The sequence below is a fragment of the Arachis hypogaea genome, chromosome 10 (genome assembly GCF_003086295.3).
Source record: "Arachis hypogaea cultivar Tifrunner chromosome 10, arahy.Tifrunner.gnm2.J5K5, whole genome shotgun sequence".
Lineage (NCBI taxonomy): Eukaryota > Viridiplantae > Streptophyta > Magnoliopsida > Fabales > Fabaceae > Arachis > Arachis hypogaea.
The window spans coordinates 111032878-111053920 of NC_092045.1; the positions used below are offsets into that span (position 1 = coordinate 111032878).

General features: G+C 30.2%; 1 protein-coding gene and 1 non-coding gene across 16 annotated transcripts; one reads left to right on the forward strand and one right to left on the reverse strand.

Moving 5' to 3' along the window:
- Positions 1–6390: 6390 nt before the first annotated feature.
- LOC112716562 (ABC transporter G family member 22) lies at positions 6391–14471 on the forward strand. 15 transcript variants are annotated; one of them, XM_029289793.2, is made up of 12 exons: positions 6395–6553; positions 6647–6987; positions 10772–10842; positions 11038–11113; positions 11292–11715; positions 11851–12006; positions 12092–12275; positions 12373–12684; positions 12832–13119; positions 13211–13495; positions 13594–13701; positions 13777–14471. In XM_029289793.2, the coding sequence occupies exons 5-12, from the start codon at positions 11459–11461 to the stop codon at positions 13990–13992; spliced, it is 1806 nt and encodes a 601-aa protein (XP_029145626.1). In that variant the 5' UTR covers positions 6395–6553; positions 6647–6987; positions 10772–10842; positions 11038–11113; positions 11292–11458; the 3' UTR covers positions 13993–14471. The 15 variants fall into 15 exon arrangements, with proteins under 15 accessions (XP_025624270.1, XP_029145626.1, XP_072061560.1 ...); XM_029289792.2 differs by having other exon boundaries at positions 6423–6553; positions 11284–11715; XM_072205460.1 differs by having other exon boundaries at positions 6485–6553; positions 11477–11715.
- Positions 14472–14508: 37 nt separating this feature from the next.
- Positions 14509–14580, reverse strand: TRNAC-GCA (transfer RNA cysteine (anticodon GCA)). Its single transcript has one exon. It is a non-coding gene; the product is annotated as a tRNA-Cys (tRNA).
- Positions 14581–21043: the final 6463 nt, after the last annotated feature.

The window sequence follows — 21043 nt, forward strand, 5'->3', positions numbered from 1 at the left end:
TATTTTATAGTTAATACAATTAACACTATATTAAGAAAAAAAAAACAACGCATACAAGTTATTTTTTTATTAATTAAATTATTAGAATTAAAATAAAATTTAATATAACAATTTAAAATTATAATTTTAATCTTATCACGTGCATGGCACGGGTGATTAAACTTGTTTATGGGTCAAAATATCATCTCATATCAAATACCACATGCCACATAATTCCTCTAAACTTATTATATTTGTAACGACGTCTGAGATTCACAAATAATAACCTCTATTCCAATGCATTTAATTCACTTTTAATAACACTATATAATCATTATATAATAAATAGCATCATATCAACACGACAACACGTACTCAATGAGTTTTTCTAAACTGATTCATTAATCCATAGCAATAGCAATATAGCATATTCGCATTTCCTTTCATTATCCTTACTACAACTGTTGTAGTCCAAACTAAGACTAATAAGTCATTAACTTTATAAATTCTGAGTGTATTATTCTTATGTGTAGCTAACCTAAAGCAAGAAAATGTGAAATGTCGGAAAGGCAAAAAGTGGGTAACGGCACTGAATCATAAACGTGATAACAAGTGGTCCACGTGGAAAAAGATTGCAGAAATTGTAGCCACACAGTTGCCACGTGTCAACGTGAATTCTCCGCACCACACGCGGCGCCAAATGATGCTCCCGCTGGTTTGCTCCGCATTTTTTAATTAATTATCAATATAAAATATATATTAAAATATAAAATATGCATTAAAATAAATTAAATAATATATATATTTATAAAAAATATAATATTTAATTTTAGTGTATAAATAATTTTTTTATTTTTGAAAAGATAATTTTGTATTTAAGAAATTAAATCCACGAGTGAGTGGACCTTATTAGTTATTACTCAAACACACTGTGTTTGTCACTATCACGTCCTTGTCACGTGAGTTTCCCTCCCACTCAGGGCACCGCCCTTTTCCTTGAAAGTTTATGTTTAGCAGTACCATACAGTGATGTGAATGTGAGAGTTGGAAATTGAAAATTTTAATTTGTTTTCTTCCTTTCAATTTTTTCCTCCATGGAGAATCCTTTTAATTCTTTCGTTATCATTATAATGGCTTACATAAATGAAAAACTTCAATAGGAACAATGAATTTGGTATAAGGACAAAGCAATACTTTTTCTTTTAATTGGAAAAAAATAATAATTATTGTATAATTTATTATTAACAAGGAACAAAGTTAAAGATATTGCATCTATATACATAGCGGATTTAATTTCACAGAAAGTTAAAAAAGAAAATAAATATATAGCTAGGTTGATATATATGATGAAAACTGGTTGGTCTTATCTTATCTGATTACAAGCGCGTATCTAAGGGCTTCATTGTAATTATCCAGTTGTTAGCACACATGAAAAGAATTGAAGATAAGAGCATTGAACTAGCTTTAGAAATTAGATACCTTTTTAACTGAATTCGAAAAAATTGGTTGCAAGCTAAGGAAAGTGGAAAAGAAGGGTGCAAGTCACATGCAAAATTTGTGACATGAATTGGGACATAGTTTAATATAGTTGGATTATGGGTGTAAGTGTAATAATCTTTTAGGGTTTTATTGAATGAATAATACGTGGCGAGTTGTCGTGGAAGGAAGAGTACCAACCAGTCACCAGAAAGAGGCCAAATTAGACACAGCTCATCGTAAAGAAAACCGCCAAATATGTCCTTTTGGGACCACCTTTTTCTTTTTTTTTTTTTTCTTTCTTCTTGGTTGTGTACCACAGCTGTAATTTTCACCATTGTAATAACCACAAAAAATCCCAGCATAGTCCCAAGCTGTGTTATGAGAAAATTTAAAGGACCTAATACAGTACATGGTTTGTACTACTACTTAGCACGATCCCATGTTCTCCATCAGTCCATCTTCACCAAATGCCAAACTATAATTATGAAAGGTGGGGTAAGGTTGTAATTAATCACACTTGGATCACACTCATATGTGAATGGTTAATTTGTTAATTAAATAACCAACTTGAATTTGTCCAGCAATCAATTTTACTTATCTGTTTAATTAAATATTGGGATTCGAATCTCACTTTATATATACAGTAATTTATTGATTATCGAAAATTTTTTAATAAAATTCAAATCTTTAACAAATTAGTTTTTGACTTATTGAAAAGAAAAATACCACAGAAAAAAAATGTTAATTATATGAATTAGCAAAGCAAGTATGGTAGTTAGTACAAGTTTCTGTCCTTAACCGTAATCCCTAGTCTTGTCTGGTCTATATGTACTTGTGTAGAAAAATACACATCTAGGTATGTACGTTTGATTAACAAATTTTGTTTCAAAACAAAAAAATAACTCCGAGCACTTCATAATTTTTTTAAAACAAAATGAGGTAGGAATTTTTAAAATAAATTATTGTTCGATTAAATTATGTTCCTACACAAACATGCTCAACATTTTTCTTTTAAAAATATTAAAATTCACATACATCATCGTCTATATGTATCTAGTTAATAGGCTATCTATTGCGCCATTTAATAAGGTTTCAAAATTTTATTAATAAAGGTCAATTAGAGGCTCAATTTTATTTAAATGGCTCGCATATGTGTGGTATTTTTCGATATGAATTTATAGAGGACTAGACATATACGTAGGACAGTTTTTTTTGGCAATGTGAGGTTGAAGAACTCGTTATAAACTTTTGCATAGCAAATCGCACGATCCGATTTGTATGTTAGTGAGAATTAAAATTTCGGAAGGTTGAAAATCGGACCCTCCGTGTTGCTTTAGTTTGTTTTTTTTAATATGAAATGGGACAACAAATCGCATGGTCCGAATTCCATGCGTAGAATTTGAATTTGGGAAGATTGAATTCGGACCCTACGTTTTGTGTGAGTTTGAGGATTTTTTTACGAACTGCTAGAAAAAATCGCATGGTTCGATTTCATTTTTTAATACTTTTTTTGAATCAGGTTAACCTAGTCGAAGAATGCGAGTTCGTTGAAGAGACCTATATAAAAGTGTGAAGTGAACTGGTAGGGGCTTACTCGCGTCTTCTTTCGCTTCTTGAATGGCTGCTTCTTCTGTTTCTTCTTTCTCGTTTTTTCATTACTTGTTTTGAACTTGAAAATCTAATAGCTAAAGTTATGCTTTTTTTTGTGATTGAGAGAAATGAGTGACAGAGTGTTACTAAAATTGTATTATTTTGGTCAGATTTTGCTACAAACGTCTGAAGGAATAAAATTTATTTCTGAAAATCCACTAGATATTATTATTCCTTTTATCATCTCATTTGAAGAGCTAAAAAGTGTGATCTGTGAAAAGATTGATTCTGAGAGGGTAAGAAAAATATCCTATATTCTATACAGATATCACATGCCGGTGTTGGGTGGATTCGTCCAGTTTCAAACCAAATATGTGACGGACGAAGCGAGCATGCAAGAGATATTTCAATGTATATTGAAAATCGGGCTCAGATCTCGTTCATCGAGTTGTATATTGAGTTTGAACAATCTAAGGCCGACCGAAATATTCTACAAAAAGATTATAATAGTGACGGTGAAGAAAAGTTCGAAAGTAACTACAAATTTGTTGGTCCAAATCGAAAAGATTATTCTAACTGCTAAAATTAATTATTAATCCTTAATTTTATTCATAACTAACTACTAATAAAAATAATTACCAATACATATATTCCTAATCAAAATTCTATCAACATACAACATCTACCGTAATATCTAATATTAATTACTGATTTATTATCATTTAAATACTTTTTCCTCAACTATAAAAAAATATTACTAACCAATATATGGCATATGCCATCCTTCATTTTCTAACAATGGTAACAACAATTTAACTTCCTAATAATGATGATTACAATTAACAAAATTTAAATATTCTAATAATTATAATAAAATCTAACGTGATTTAATAAAAATAATCTTACTAATTATTCAGTACTAACAATTTCTCACATTAACAATAACATTTAACTTCATCCATAATAGTTATAGTTAATAATTTTAAAAAAATAAACGTTCTTTCTTTCTAAATATAATTATAATTAAAAATAATAAAAAATTAAAAAAATTACATTCTCTATAAAAAATCACTATCATTCTGTTTACATTTTCAAATTAAAAAACTAGCAAGTATAATAATAATTTATTTCCTAATAATAATATTTATAATTAAAAATTAGTAAAATAATTTCAAAGAAATTAGAAAAAAATCTAACAAATATTGAAAAATCCTAATAATCATTCTATTTATATTCCTAAATTGCATTTCTAACAACAATTATAATAATGAAATTTCTAACAATAATAATTATAAACATAAAAAATTTTAAAAATTTAAAAATAAAACTTACATAATCAGGATGATTGAGATAATGAATAATATGAAGCTCAAATCGATCAACATCTTTAATTTTATTTTTTTTGGCATAATTTTCTTTCTTCCAACATATAACTTTCAGAACCGGAAAAAGGAAGAAGAAGAAAGTGGGAGTGAAGTTGAAAGTGAAATGTGAAAGTGAGTGTATTTGGATGGTAAGAGTAGATTGCTTGGTCTTTGTTTGGTTTTAGGACACCGTTTGGAGAGACGCTACTGTACGACATGTGTCCAGGCTGCTTCAAATCGGACCGTGCGTTTGGTGGCATGCAACTCGGACGGTTCGTGTGGTGAACGCAACTCGCAGGGTCCGAGTTGTTGCTACGCTGATATCACAAACTTGTGAAGCACACTCTTCTCTCGTATCAGAGTCCAACACTTATTATACATCCATATGTAAATTAAAAGGCGTCAATTAGAAGGTCAATATTTTTTTACCAAAACATAAAAGTTCAAAGGTCATTTTAGCCCAAAAAAAGGAAGAAAATTAACTGACTAATTAAAAATTAATTTTATATGCTTATTCATATTAATAATAGTCATTTTCATTTATAGTATGAATATATTTTTAAAAAATGATAAATAATTATTTTTTTAATTAATATTAGTTAATTTTTTAAAATATTTTATTTATATTAAATTCTAGACTCCAAATACAACTTGTATTCAAATAAGCCACAAACTAATTCATAAACGTACAAGAGAAATCAAAACGACAATGGGTATAACTGAATTAATTAGGGTGGCGGATGGATTATTTATTATCAATCAAATTGTGTGTGCTACCATTAGAGAGACCAAAAAAAGGTTAAGATTTATCTTATTTAGTATTTATTATTTGTTATAATAATTAATAAATATTAAATAAGATCAATTCTAACTGTTTTTAGTTAATTTAATTTGGTTATTAAACATTTTCGTTATTCTAGCGCCGGACACTGATTTGTGCAAATTAAAGTGGCTAGCTTAGCAAATTACATGTATACATATTTCAAGCTAGATTAGAAGAAATCTCGCGAAGCTAACAACACATACAATAAATGTCACAAGTGATGAATTGATGAGTACTTCAAATGGTGAGAAAATGATAGGGATCGCAGCACGTCAAAGATGACCATAGCACACATACACAGTTGACACCTTCCTGCGTTAGCGTTAATCATTTCTATTTACGATAATAAAACAACTACCACATAAATATTGCATTATGGATATCGAAAATATTTAATAACAAAAAAATAAAAAATAATCAAAATTTAGTTTATTTAATATTTGTTAATTATTATAAATTTTGGTTTTTTTTAGCGTATTGATTGCTCTAGTTATTTTAGAGGAAATAAATTAAATGAAAACGTACATCTTTTTGGCATGCAAAATTCCAAAACCTAGCTAGGTTCCCTCGGCCGTAGCTAACATGTGATCCAAAGCATGCGATGCAAGCTTATGAGATGACTGGCCTCAAGTCCCTCGAAGCTTTTTCTTTTTATAGCAAAAATTATTTTGCATATAATCATATTCGAACATTTAAAATTGTATAAATTACAAATATTAATTGTTCCATAATAAAATAAAAATTAAAAATAAAAATATCTGTAACTCCAATCAATTATCCAAAACTAATAATGCATGCATGGTTTCATTATTTAAAGACTTGCATGACCTTCAATTTGTCCGTATTAGCCGCCACATCAGCGATGAATAGCCACGCGCGTATAAGGTTAAACCTACCATTAATACTAAAAGCTTTGACGCGCTTACCACCTTGAATCTCGATCAAACAGTGACGTCATAATGCATGCTAATAGTCACCTAATGTCCCTCCAAAATTCTCGGAAATCAATTTATTAATTATAATTAATTGCATGGAAATATTAAATGAGTAATAATTCTTCACATGTTTGACACGTGTACGGAAAAACCGTATTGATGCAACAAACGTCCACGATGCATCCTCATGTAGATAACTTGCAGGGCCACGAGTCCCAGTACTTATCAAGGGGTGGTTTGGTAACTTTGCTCAACATACGTCTTAAGTCTTAACAAACTTTCCTTTATAAAAAGCGTGAGCGAGTAGTGGATCTAATTATTCAGTTGTTATTGGAGCATGGTCTTCTCTCAAAACAGAAAAGAAACGAAGAAAGAAAGAAAGGGTAAGAGAATTTCAAATTTTCAATGATTATCTTCTTTTCCACTTTCCAGTTAGTTGCAGTAAAAAATGATTTTAATGTTTAAATTTATTATAGAGATATGGAGAATGGAAACACGTCATCGTCAGGAATAGCAAGAACGAAATCGGATCAGCTATTGATGATGGAATCGGCGACGGCGGCGAATAGTATTAAATCATCGCCGGAGAGTGGTGGAGGAGGAAACCTGTCTCGGAAATCGAGCAGGAGGATGACGCACATAAGGAAGTCTCGGAGCGCGCAGATGAAGATAGAGGTGGATGAGGTGAGCAGCGGTGCGGCACTTAGCAGAGCGTCAAGTGCGAGCTTGGGGCTGTCTTTCTCCTTCACTGGCTTCACTCTTCCTCCTGATGATGAAATCTCCGACTACAAGCCCTTCAGTGACGATGATGATATTCGTAAGCCTCTTCTTTCAACTTCTTCTTCCACTTGCTTTTTATATAATTAAAATAAGATGAAAATTCTAGTTAAATATATTAAATTATTTAATTATTTTTAATTATCAACCTCATAAATATCTCACAATAATTCTCTTCTCTCAATTTATATATCAAATACATTTATATTATGTGATTGACACACAGTGTTACATAAAGCTATCTTCATCACAAATAACTCTTAATTCCCTTCTCTCAATCTAAATATTAAATACATTTATATTACATGGTTAAAGCTACAGACTTACTTACAACTATCTTCCTCTCAAATAACTCATACCTCTCTTCTCTCAATCCAAATATCAAATACATTTATATCACAGGATTAAGATGAAGACTTACTTACAGTTTTCTTAGTCTGAAGTTAATAATTAATAAATAATAATTTATTCAAACTTTTTAAATTATTTAATAATTTTTAATTGTTAATTTTATATAAAAAAATTACTCCATGTAAATTTTTACCTATAATTAATAATTGGTAACTACAAAATTATTCATCTGAATATAGCAAATAAAAGTTTAGTCAAATAGTCAAGTTATTTAACTATTTTCACATTTTGTCTTTTATAGGAAGGCAACTTTAACTTACCTTAATAATTTTATAAAAGAAAATAAAAAAATTAAATTAAATATTTTTAAATAATAATTATTAACATTTTAGGAAATATTTTATCTTTGTTAATTGTATTTTTTGAACGCAGTAAATTATATAAAAAAAACGTCATAATTTAATTGTTAAAAAATACGATTGACAATATGATTTAAAAAGATTCAATTTTATCTTTCATTAAACTTCAAATCAAATTATCTAGAGGCGTATAGATAGTGATTAGCAAAATGCACGTTGGATTTTTTTTTTATTATATTTACTCATGCGCTTCTGTACAAATTAATTAATTATTAGGGGGTGAAGGCTTATACGTACCTTTTTCAATGATGTTTCACGAGTATGAATATGATAGTATATACTACATTAATTGAGTTTCGAATTGAGGCTCAGATTTCATCAGTCTTTTAATAATAAGAATTAAAGGTTACGAACGCTCTAGAACTTAATATATATGTTGTGTCCTTATTAGAACCACGAAGTAATAAAATATATAAATAAATTATTCTGGGTTTAATTATTTGATGATATATGTCATCCAAAAAAAAAAATTAAGCCACCAAAAAAATTATTTGATGATATATAATTATATATGAATGCATATTTAGTTCTCGTGTTCTTTATTACATCGCTGATATATATGTTGATTAGTTTTTTCCTACCTTTTTCTTTTCCTTTCATCCTATAAACAGTGAACTTTTGGAAGGAAAATAAATGAACTAATTAAATATCATTTCAGGACAAAATAAATGAACTAATTTAATATAAAAAACATTTAAATTTTTTAAAAATAAGAACATATAAAATTTAATTAGAAAAAATATTTTTAAATTTAAACTTAACAAAAAAATCATATTTAATAAATTTCATATTAAATTTGTTTAATAATCTATTATAATATTAGTTGAAATTAACTATTATAATATTGATTCCCTAACGTTAGTCTTCAGCAACAGAATTATTCTTCAAGGAATTATTTTGTATATAAAATATTTTTTATATACACACACAATTATCTATTATTACTTTAAATCATTAAAAAATTAATCCCTTATTATTATTATTATTATTATTATTATTTAAAAGCCATATGATATAAATATCTAGTTTGATGACATGTTAATTATACTTAATTTTTAATCGATTTCTTTTTAGATATTATTAAGCAAGCAAGCAACATCAATTACAGTTTAAGTATTTGTTTAAATTGTGTGACAAATTAAATAATGGTCCCCATTGGCGTTGCAGTTTAAGTACTTAATAAACATTTTTTCAAGTAAAACTTACATTATTGTTATACACAGAAATAACAACGGCAAAAAGAACAAAAATAGGTAAGTACAATCCCTAATTAGTACGGCTCCGTGATTACCACTGAATTTGGTCATCCCTACTCATCCTTATTATGGAAACATCAAACACCACAGTATTCTCTTACATATTTAAACTTTAACTAGTACTTTTTTTTAGTTTTTATCTTATTTTATTCCTCCAATTACATATATTTATTTTCTCATGGACAAGAGATTTGATTAAAGACTTAGTGATAGATGAAATTAGGAAGGGTTACAACTTACAAGCTGCTGGTATCTGACATTACTATTTTTTTATATACTTATTTGGCATTACTATTAAGGCTTATGCACTTTAAAGATGTGTTGTTTATTTTCTTAAAATAATAATAAAAAAATACGCACATATAAATACATGTAGAGTGTTCAATTATTAAGATATTAATAAAGAATAAGGTGAACGTGTATCGGATTGAATTTGATATGGTTAAAATTTCGATCCGATCCATATTAAAATTATTCAATATATGTGGTTTTTAAATTTGGACATGTGCGGATTGAATCGGATTGAATATTGGATATATTCATAAAATACAAAAATATTTTTAAAAATTTATTTTTATTAAAAAATATCAATAAAATTCATTTTTTCTATTCTTTTAAATATGTTTATTTTTAAAATAATATTAAACATACTTTTCTTAAATAATAAATTAAAATAATACAACATATATGATAATTATTAGTTGAAATAAAATATAAAAAAATATTTATTTATTTATTTCTTTATTTTTGTAGATATGCAGATATGTAGATCAAATATGCAGATACCTATACAAAATTTGCAATCCGATTCTATTAGTGTGCGAATTGGATCTGATCCGATAGCTTTACAGATCGGATATATCCGTAATTTTCGGATAAAATTCGAATAAATACTACGGATATATGAATCAGATCCGATGTATGAACACCCCTATAAAAAAATATACTTGTTATTAAAAACTAATTCTATCTTTATGATTAATGATGAAGATTATAAGAGTAGAAAGTAACATTTTAAAAATTTTGAAAAAGCAAAATTATAATAAAAATTTATGTCTTGGATGTAATATGTGTCTCAGTTATCTAACTACAAACCAACAAACCTTTAACTACAAACCCGTGATTAACGGTCCAGAACAACTACACAAGTATAATTAATGTTACTGTGCTAATGTCCTTTTCCATATGAGCCACTTGTGTCTAAGCCTAATCTTCATGGTCCCCACAAGTCACCAATTCATCATAATAATTAATAACATATAGTAACGTCGGTCTAATTAACCACGAAAATTATTTTATTTAATTTAGTCTAGGAGAGTTCAATACATTAGGTTTATGTATATTTCTTTGTTGACTATGATCATTGACGACAATTTGATGTAGCACTTCATAACTGGACCTATATGATGACTCTTCCTTCATTGTTTTTTTATGGAAAAGCACAGTATATTGTTTCAATCTTGGGCCCCTTTATTAGAGTTCAGTTTGATTTTTTGTAACGTATATAGTGGAATCTGTTTGACTTACCATAAAGTATTAATTATTATTATTAAGGGTCTCAATCAATTTTCTTTCATTTGGACTTTATAGATCAGATAGACCTGCTGTGAATATCATTGCACCTTCAATCATTTTTCTTTACACTATATAATATATATATACATAGTTAGAGAAAAATGAAGTAATAAACTACACAGAATAACTGCCTAGTATATATTGGCTTCTACTTTTGAAGAGGAAACATATATTTTAATCCAAAATTATATATAAAATAGGTTGCATATAATGTATATTGCAGCGGAAGATATTGAAGCTGGAACTCATAAGCCAAAGTTTCAAATGGATCTTACTCTACCAATATATCTAAAGGTACCACATATTATTTTTACATATAAATAACAATAATAATAATAATAATAATAATAATAATAATAATAATAATAATAATAATAATAATAAAAGCTTTTGTTGCTGTTGATTCAATTCCCTGCCTGCACCGGTATCCAAACCTTGATGAATAATAGAGCGTGAGTTTGATATGGTGCTATATATGTATTTGGGCAGGGAACGATTATTGAAGCTTCATTATAGCAATCATTGATCAACGCCACCAATAAGCTAGCAATATAAGCATGATCAGGTTCAGTCTTGTACAATGTTTCATATTTCTTGTGATGTCAATGTACAAGACTACCCCTCCTCTCACCCAAAATTAATAATAACATTATTACCTACCATAATCTTTTTTATTTTCATTTTTACATTTTTTTTCTTTTTGATGATGATGCCTATACTAACACACACATACAGGGCATCAGTGTAAATTTATTTTGTCATACCCTTGAAGAAAGACATAGGTTGAGGCTTTGGAAACCATCTTCTGGATTTGAGAGGCTTTATAAGATATGTGCATTGAGCTTAATTTTATGCTTGATATAATAATAATAATAATTAGTTACTAGTAAATAAGAGTTAAATTGTGATTATGGGGATAAATGTGCAGTTCAGTGATGTGACATATAAGGTAGTGATGAAAGGAATGACAACAAGTGAGGAGAAGGATATACTGAAGGGTATAACTGGTTGTGTGAGTCCAGGGGAAGTTTTGGCATTGATGGGACCCTCAGGAAGTGGAAAAACATCACTGCTGAATCTTCTTGGAGGAAGAATAACTCATCACCCCACTGTTGGTGGATCTATCACCTACAATGACCAGCCTTATTCTAAGTTCCTCAAGAGTAGGTAAGATTCCAACACCTATCTTCACTTTCTTATACTATTTTGGAGAAAACTCACGTGGAGATGTCTTCAAATGAATTTGATAGTTGAAAATCGTTAGAAAATTTGACATGTTTGATTGTATGCATGTGGTGGCAGGATTGGATTTGTGACACAAGATGATGTTCTGTTTCCTCATCTAACTGTAAAAGAAACATTGACATATGCAGCCAGACTAAGATTGCCAAATACATTAACTCAGGAGCAAAAGGAACAACGTGCTTTAGATGTCATCTATGAGCTTGGTTTGGAAAGGTAGTAGTAACTAAATAATGAATAGCTTGATTATCATTCTATACACAACAATATAGGAATAGTAATAGTATGATACATGAAACAGGTGCCAAGACACTATGATAGGAGGATCCTTTGTTCGAGGAGTATCTGGGGGAGAGAGGAAGAGAGTCTGTATTGGCAATGAGATCATAATCAACCCTTCTCTTCTTCTTCTTGATGAACCAACTTCTGGCCTCGATTCTACAACAGCCTTGAGGATTGTTCAGATGCTACAACACATAGCAGAGGTACTTTTCTTTTTTCTCATTCTCATTCTGATTCATTTCCTTTTCAATTCATAGAAATTGAAAGTAGGATCCATCACATTCCTATACTTGCTTGCAGGCTGGTAAAACGGTAGTGACAACAATCCATCAACCATCAAGCAGGCTCTTCCATAAATTTGATAAGTTGATCCTTTTAGGAAAAGGGAGCTTGATTTACTTTGGAAAAGCATCTGAAGCTATGTCTTACTTCCAGTACATAGGGTGTTCACCTCTCATCACCATGAACCCAGCAGAGTTTCTACTTGACCTTGCAAATGGTAACATAAATGATGTTTCTGTTCCATCAGAGTTAGAGGATAAAGTTCAAATGGGGAATTTGTCAGAAGCTGAAACTCGCAATGGGAAACCATCACCTGCACTTGTGCAAGAGGTAGCTAACTTCTCATTATCCATTTTATATCATTTAAGTAAGATTCTGTTTGGTAAATGTTTTAGCGCAGAAAATTGAGAGATAAGACAGAAATATTGTACCTATTTTAGTATTTGTTTGCTTACAGTATTTACAATTTTTTGTCAGTATCTAGTGGAGGCGTATGAGACTAGAGTTGCTGAAACAGAAAAGAAAAAGCTACTGGTTCCTATCCCCCTTGATGAAGAACTCAAGTCTAAGGTTCTTTGTTCTAAAAGACAATGGGGAGCAAGTTGGTGTGAGCAATTTTCCATCTTGTTCTTGAGAGGATTCAAAGAAAGGAGGCATGACTATTTCAGCTGGTTGAGAATCACACAAGTTCTATCCACAGCAGTCATCTTAGGATTGCTATGGTGGCAATCAGATGCTAAAAACCCAAAAGGCATGCAAGACCAGGTAAACTCCTCTTCACTATGACAGCACCAATCACAACATGTACTGATAAGTTTTAACATCTTATATATATCTTCACATTTTGTCAATTCAGGCAGGACTACTTTTCTTTATTGCTGTGTTTTGGGGATTCTTTCCTGTCTTCACTGCAATATTCACATTCCCACAAGAGAGAGCAATGTTAAATAAGGAAAGAGCAACAGATATGTATAGACTAAGTGCATATTTTGTGGCAAGAACTACAAGTGACCTTCCATTAGACCTTATCTTACCAGTGCTTTTCCTCTTAGTTGTTTACTTCATGGCTGGATTGAGACTCAGTGCAGGACCATTCTTGCTTAGCATCCTTACAGTTTTTCTCTGCATAGTTGCAGCTCAGGTATATTATATACGCATCACTATTTCTAGAACCAACTACTAGTAAAGATAACAACTATAGTTTTAATGAGCTAAGGTTGTTTGTTAAATGTAAATAAGGGACTTGGACTTGCTATTGGGGCAACACTAATGGACTTGAAAAGGGCAACAACATTGGCTTCAGTTACTGTAATGACTTTCATGCTTGCTGGAGGCTTTTTTGTGAAGGTAAACTTAATTAACCTGTTGAGTAGTTTCAATGGTAACTCAAACAAGTAACTAACATGCTTCGAAATTCGGCAGAGGGTGCCGATATTTATATCATGGATCCGGTACATATCTTTCAACTACCACACGTACAAACTTCTGCTGAAGGTGCAATATGATGAAGAAGTGACACCAATGATAAATGGAATCAGAATTGATAGTGGCTCAACAGAGGTGGTTGCTCTGATAGCAATGGTTTTTGGTTACCGTCTATTGGCATATCTTTCCTTGCGTTGGATGAATGTTTCATAATATGGAGCTTAACACTGTGAATGGAAAACATTAATATATTGACTCAAGATTCATTCCTGAGGAGGACTTACCAAGTGATGTGCCTTTGCACTGATGGGATTATGCAGCTTCTGTCCTTTCTTTATTCCTTCCTTCCTGTATTTCAATTTCATAGCCACATTAGTATATGGACAGTTTAGATGAACAGGATGCTATTTTTGAAAGAATTGTATTAACTCTTAGAATCGAAGACTTGCTTATCAGAGGAGCCATAACTCTAGCAGTTATTAGTAGCTAGAAATTAAATATGGGTATGGCTATATGCTATTGTTGAGCTTTAAGAACTAGTGATATTGCTATCAGCTACTCACTAGTAAAGTTTCAGATAGGATTTAGGAATAATATTATAATTTTTTCTATCATTGTCCCATTGTAATTCAATGTTGTTCCACTGATTTTGATAAACAAAGCAAACAAGTATATTATGGTTTTTCACCTAATTCACTAGTGAAAAAATAAAAAATAATTCAATAATAAAGGGCCCAACCGGGTTCGAACCGATGACCTCTTGATCTGCAGTCAAATGCTCTACCACTGAGCTATAGACCCTTTGTTGTTAAATTTTGATCCATTAATATATTACAGAATTATGTTACTCTTTTTTATCTTCACAAATCAAGAAATGGTAGACTTTTATTTTTATTATTTTAAAAAATTGAAAATTAGGCAAAACTTTATAGTTTCTCACGTTAACAATTCAAATTTTATTTTTTTTGAAGGATATTAAAAGGGTAAGAAACCAAAATTTGCAGTTTCTAATCCCAAAAGTGGCACTATCCTAACTTCACAAAAATTTGGTAAATTGGATGAGTATAAAATACGAGTAAAGATAAAATCATTAATTATTAAGCAATATTAATATTTATCTTTTAAGTATAATTACAATTGCTTTAGTAAATAAAATACGGACCTGCTACATATACAAACAAAAAGTCCTATAAGTTATACATGCACCCCAACTCATAATCCTTGCACACGCGCAGTGAAATACATTGAATGGCGCGTCATTTACACGCGCTCAACTCAAACGGTTGCACTTCGCGTAAAGCGCTCCTTAATGGCGCACTCTTCTAATTCTCAAAACCATTCAAAGAAAAAACACCCGTTCCATTTTCAAGCAACATTCGAAACTGAAGATATACAACTCGTCGCTAAGATTCGAATTCTGCATCAACACAATATAGAATTCTCGATCAAGAATCTGGAGAAAAAACAAAGTTATAATACTCAAGGTACGTTACGTTACTATTTTACTCATCCAGTATATTTTCCACATTTCGAAATCGAAGAACTAGGTTTTACTGTTCTTCTACGTTGTTGTACGTTTTACTGTTCTTCTTGTTCTACGTCTCATTTTATAGTTTATAATGTTCTACTTGTTCTAAGTTTTACTATTATTCTTGGTTCTATGTTACACTGTTCTTCTTAGTTCTTCTAATTGTTACTGTTCTTGTTGTTGTAGTTATTCTGGTAACCGATTTTTAGGGGTATATTCCGTAGTTTGGTGGGGTATATGGAATAATCTGTTGGGTGTATATGGCATAAATTGTTGGATGTATATTTCTAAACTGATATACTGTAATAGTCAGTTGATGCAACTGTTCTTATATTGCTTGTCCATGGGTGTATATTGCTTGACATTCTAATGTTGCTTGATCTTGTATATTAATGCATGTTTGAGTGGTATCTGACTCATTACTATGGGTGTATCTAACTCATATCTATGGGTGTATATTACTGACATCTATGGGTGTATTTTTCGTTTCAGAAAAAATGGCAGCCAGAAACCAAGCTGAAAAAATGTAAGAACAAATATATGCCTCAGATGAAATCAGTTGGACTCAGGTAAATATGATTAAAACTAAATAACTCTGTATTACATTACTCAATTAACATGGTTGATTAAACAGAATATTCTTTTTTAATGTAGGACGAGGTGGACCACTTTAGAGTGGAATATGCTTTCCGGATTCTATTCCATGACATGAATATAGACAAACATGAAGCCATTAAGGGGAGTAATGCAATAAGACTGTCCAAGTCATCCTCGTTGTTATTGAGTCCATATTGTCAGATAGATTTTGAGGATGTTCACATTGCTTAATGTAATAGATTCTCAGGATGTTGACACTGCTTAATGTAAATCTTATATAGTCTTGTAACAAATGGAAGACATGTTGTAAATATTGACAATTATAATGCATTTTATTGTAAAAAAAATTTCAATTATTAAACTCTGTGTGTTGTGTTCAAAATGTATGAATTACAGGTACTATAATATGAAAGAAAACATCAAATCAAATATATACCCATAACCTGCCATTTTTTACACCCAAAGAAAGTTGAATATACACCCTTAAATCTATCCCCCTGATGCTTTGTGTCTAAAATCCTGAACTCTAAACACTTAAAACCTAAACCCTTACCCCCTAACCTGTAAACCCTAAAACCCTAAACCCTAATACCTAAAATCATTAAACCATTGTAAAAAAAACAAACAGAAGATTCTGAAGTATATATATGTATCTATATGTAAAATGTGAATCGCAATAAAATTCACAAAAATACACCCAAAAGAACATTGATTTTACACCCATATTCTGTAACTATACACCCAAAGAGTTGTCCCCTGCTGTTGGTACCCTGAATTGATAATTCATAACATGTCCTTGATATTGGCTGGAATTTGAATGCACCACTGATGCAGCATCTGCTACATGTAATCAATTGATTCTTAATCTCGTTTTCCTTCCTATTTGTGCTCCGAACTCTTGTAGAAAAACCTGCAACCTTTGCGTAGTTCCTGTAAAATTTTCCAGCATCTTCAAGGGTGGTAAAGGTCATTCTAACCTTCGGAACAAACTGGTCATCAACAACAGAGAGAGGCTGCAGAATACACCATGTCAAAAACTATAAATACACCCAATCATTGCTAATATAATACACCTGAACGGCACCAAACTCAACTAAAATGACAATAAAAGCCATAAGTTGTAAACACACATGCTGCAGAATACACCATCATAAAAAACTAAAAACACACCCAATCATGTCTGATATAATATACCCGAACGACAATAACTCAGCTAAAATAACAGAAAAAGCCATAAATGTAAATACACCCACACTACTGAAACAAATACACCCAAAAAAGTTCTGATCTACACCCGAGCGTCTGGTATAAATTCCAGATAATCAATCAAAGCTAATACATTACATTCAATCAATAGATTTATGTTGACGCGTTAGTCTCAGTCAATGTTCACGAATTATTCAGCTACACAATGCTATAGAAATTACTGCAACAAAATTCAGAGTAAACGTATGTAAATCAAACCTCAAGAACTTCGTTAGATTCAAATTCATAATCCACTTCGCCCTGATTCAGCTGAGAATCTGAGGTTGAATCATCCATTATCTTCAAAACGAATCCAAACTTTGATTTCAGTAAACAAAAATCGATAGGGGAAGAACGAGAAGAACGATGCTGGAGTTAGAAAGAGAGAAGAACGAGAAGAAGAAGAACAAGAAGAAGAAGAACGAGAAGAAAAACGAAGAAGGAAACAAATCTAGAAATAAGGAGAGAAGAACGAGAAGAAGAAGAACCAGAAGAAGAAGAACGAAGAAGGAAACAAATATTTTAAATTTGGTAGTTATATATACGCGGGATCTTTATATAGCGCGTGTATTGGACGTAGGGCTTCCAACGCGTTTTGGGGGTATATTGGTTAATGAACTTGTAAAGCATACAAGTCCTAATGGCTTGTATGCAGAGCTTTTCTGAATAAAATAATATTAAGTAAGGTTAACATATATTTATGTTTTTTTTTATGTCGTTTTCTTTTATTTTTAACTTGGTCCCTTTAGAACTAATTTTTCAACTTTTGTTTACAATTGTGTTTAATAGAAATGTTTTTGTGGATGTGTCTAATAGAAATATATCGTTTTTATAGTTTTGTATAATAGAAGTATCTTTGTGGATATGTCTTCTTATTATACATGTCAATGCTAATTGTAATTAAAATATAATAATTAATTATTGTTGACAATAAGTTGACAGATAATATATTAGTATTATATACTTTTTCTATATTTATATACAAATATACGATGACTAATATAGTAATTCATTTTTTTTTGTAAATATAACATTTTTTATATAAAATACGGAAAAGAACACGGCGCTTATTTGGGATATCACCTTACTAATTAATAGATAAGATGTGTTTCTCCTTGCGCATAATTTGCTCCAATGCACACAACATTTAGTGCTAATAAGTTTATATTAGAAGGTAAGTATCTATAGTTAATTTACCCTTTTGGAAAACCAAATCTATCCGAGAATCTAGTCTTGTAATGAATATTTAGAAGTATCTTTTGTCTTGATTTATCCATTTAGTAAAAATAAATCTATCCAACAATCTATTTCAGTAATAAATATGAATATTTAGATACGCTTAAGAAAGGATTCAAGATAAAAAAACTAAAGAAAAAATCTAGCCATCGTTAAATCCCATACCATTTAAGTTTCACTAATTGAGGCATCCCCTAACATGGGATCAATGCATTGTTAGATTTTCATCTTTCAAAATAGATAGTAATCAAAAGAGATTTGATTCTTCATAATGTGTTCATGCATGTAACATAATTTGAAAGTGAAATATGATGGAGACTTCAATGAGATTTGGATTGATGGCTGTATTTGCTGTATCTGGGAGCATGGTCTTGTTGGTTCATCAAGTCCACAAGCGCCTTCTCTCTAACTTCATGAAGAAATTTGAGTTTGAAATGGGTGTCCTATGCCCACGTGCCAAAACTAATCTCACAGGTATTAAAATACGTTCGGATGATTTTTATTTTATAAGAGATTTTTAAGATATCATGAGATTTTTTCTAGTAAAAATCGGTACTTTTTTCAAACTCAGTAAGTAAACGGAATTAAAAAGTTTTTTCTTGGTACATATACTTTTATGCATATCTCTTTTGATTGATCTATTACAGAATCTATTCTTATACGATAATACATATTGGTTAACTGTTCTTCCGGTGATATATTATAGACGGTGAAAACTCAGGTGAAGTCGACTTCACGTGAAGTTGATACCTCAGAGTTGTTAGATGAAAATTTAGTTAAATTAATCAAATCATTTAACGGTTCTCAGGTATCAACTTCACGTGAAGTCGACTGTACCTGAGTTTTCACCATTATAGATACATTGAAAACAAATAATTTTAGTCATATACATATAAAATGACAAAAATAAAATGCCAATTTTCGAACTTTATTTGTAAATATTCAATTTTTTTTAGTCGAAATCCAAATATTTATGAGCAAATAGATGTTTGACTAACTAAAGAGACAATAAACCTATATATTTTATTTTTGGTGGAAACTTAATTGCAGTCAATTTCATGTATAAAGTTAATAACTGAAAGTTGTTAGATGAAAATTTAGTTAAATCAGTCAAATCATTCAACGATTCTCAATTATCAACTTTACGTGAAGTTGACTGCATTTGGGTTTTTATCTTTTTTTTTTTTTTTTATAAGAGTAAAGGCCACATAGTGTTGATTGAATTTGTGAGTTTAAAAGGGTGCAAGAAAAACCAAGGAAAGAAGAAGGTGCGGTTTGCAAAACAAGTGTTAGAAGTTCCAACAGAGAGCAGAGGTTGTTGTCGTAGAAAAATCACATCATCACAATTGTCTTTCTTGGCTGAGGAGGTTTCTGTTTTGGAGAACATTCAAAAATGGAGGCGTGGCCCAAGTTTAGAGGACACCATGCCTCCTAACAGGGCAGCTTTATATAGAGGGATTCTCAAATGTAAGAAGGGAAGATTTCGATGTTAATTTTATACTCTCATCATAATTAGATACATGGTTTTAAAATAGCAAATGTATAGGTATAAAAAAAATCATTTTACATGACAAAATTTTTGAAGATATGTGAATTTTTTTAAAAAAAAAATAGATGTTTATATCTTTGTCCCTTTGAATAATTTTGTCATGCAAGTGATTTTGTGTATAAAGTTGTTCGGTATAATTGTGAATAAACCTTTTTTTTTTCATTTCTGTCAAATTATCTACAAAACTTTTTTGTTTCTTTCTCTCTGATGTACAAATTTATAAGTAAGACGTAACCTTTTGAAGATTATATATAGATTGGTGTTGTATTTTAATATTTTTTTATTTTGTTTTGATATTTGTATTGTAACACTTTGTCTATTTTACATGTGAAAATTTTTGAAATTTATATAACTTCGATGTCAATGTTAAAGGAATTATGTAATTAACAATAAGTCATTCTTAAAACTATTTTTCCCGTTTAGGTTCAGGCGATAACTTAACAATAAAAAAAAATTCAATAATTTTGCATATTGCAAATAAATTGCTTTCTTTGTTATTTTTTAAGCATGTGAACAGAACAAAGTTTGTCATGTTTTTTTTCGTTTTTTTATAGTGTGTTATTATTTCTTATTGTTAAGTGTAAAATTTTATACTGGGATCTAATTAGGGTTTTTTTTTGGGGTCAGGATCTAATTAGGTATTTCAATGAATGTGTTAGTATTTAAAGAAGAGAGATATTGGGTTAACAATTTTTTTTCCAATCTACAACGCCAAAAAGTTATTATCGTTTTTTTTTAAATAAAAGAGAAACCTATAGATTTTATAAAACTAACACATGAAGTTGTTATAACTAATACAAAAATCTTTTAAAAAATATACAAAGTTTTTTGAAAAGAAAAACTTTTATATAATAGCGTAGTTATAAGTTATAACTAACATTACAATTGAATTCTTATAAGAATTTCTAACTTGTTAGTTGTTACCCTTTTCTTCTTTTTGTTTTTGTTTTTTTTTTTTTTTAATTGGTCTGATGCTAACAAGTTACTTACATGTGGGTTTGGTGGCGTCAACGTTATACTTATCCTTCTTCTTTGGGTCTGAGGGTGCGCCAATATCAAACCTATTGTGCTTTCTTTCTTGGGTCATAACAATAAAACCCATTGGACTT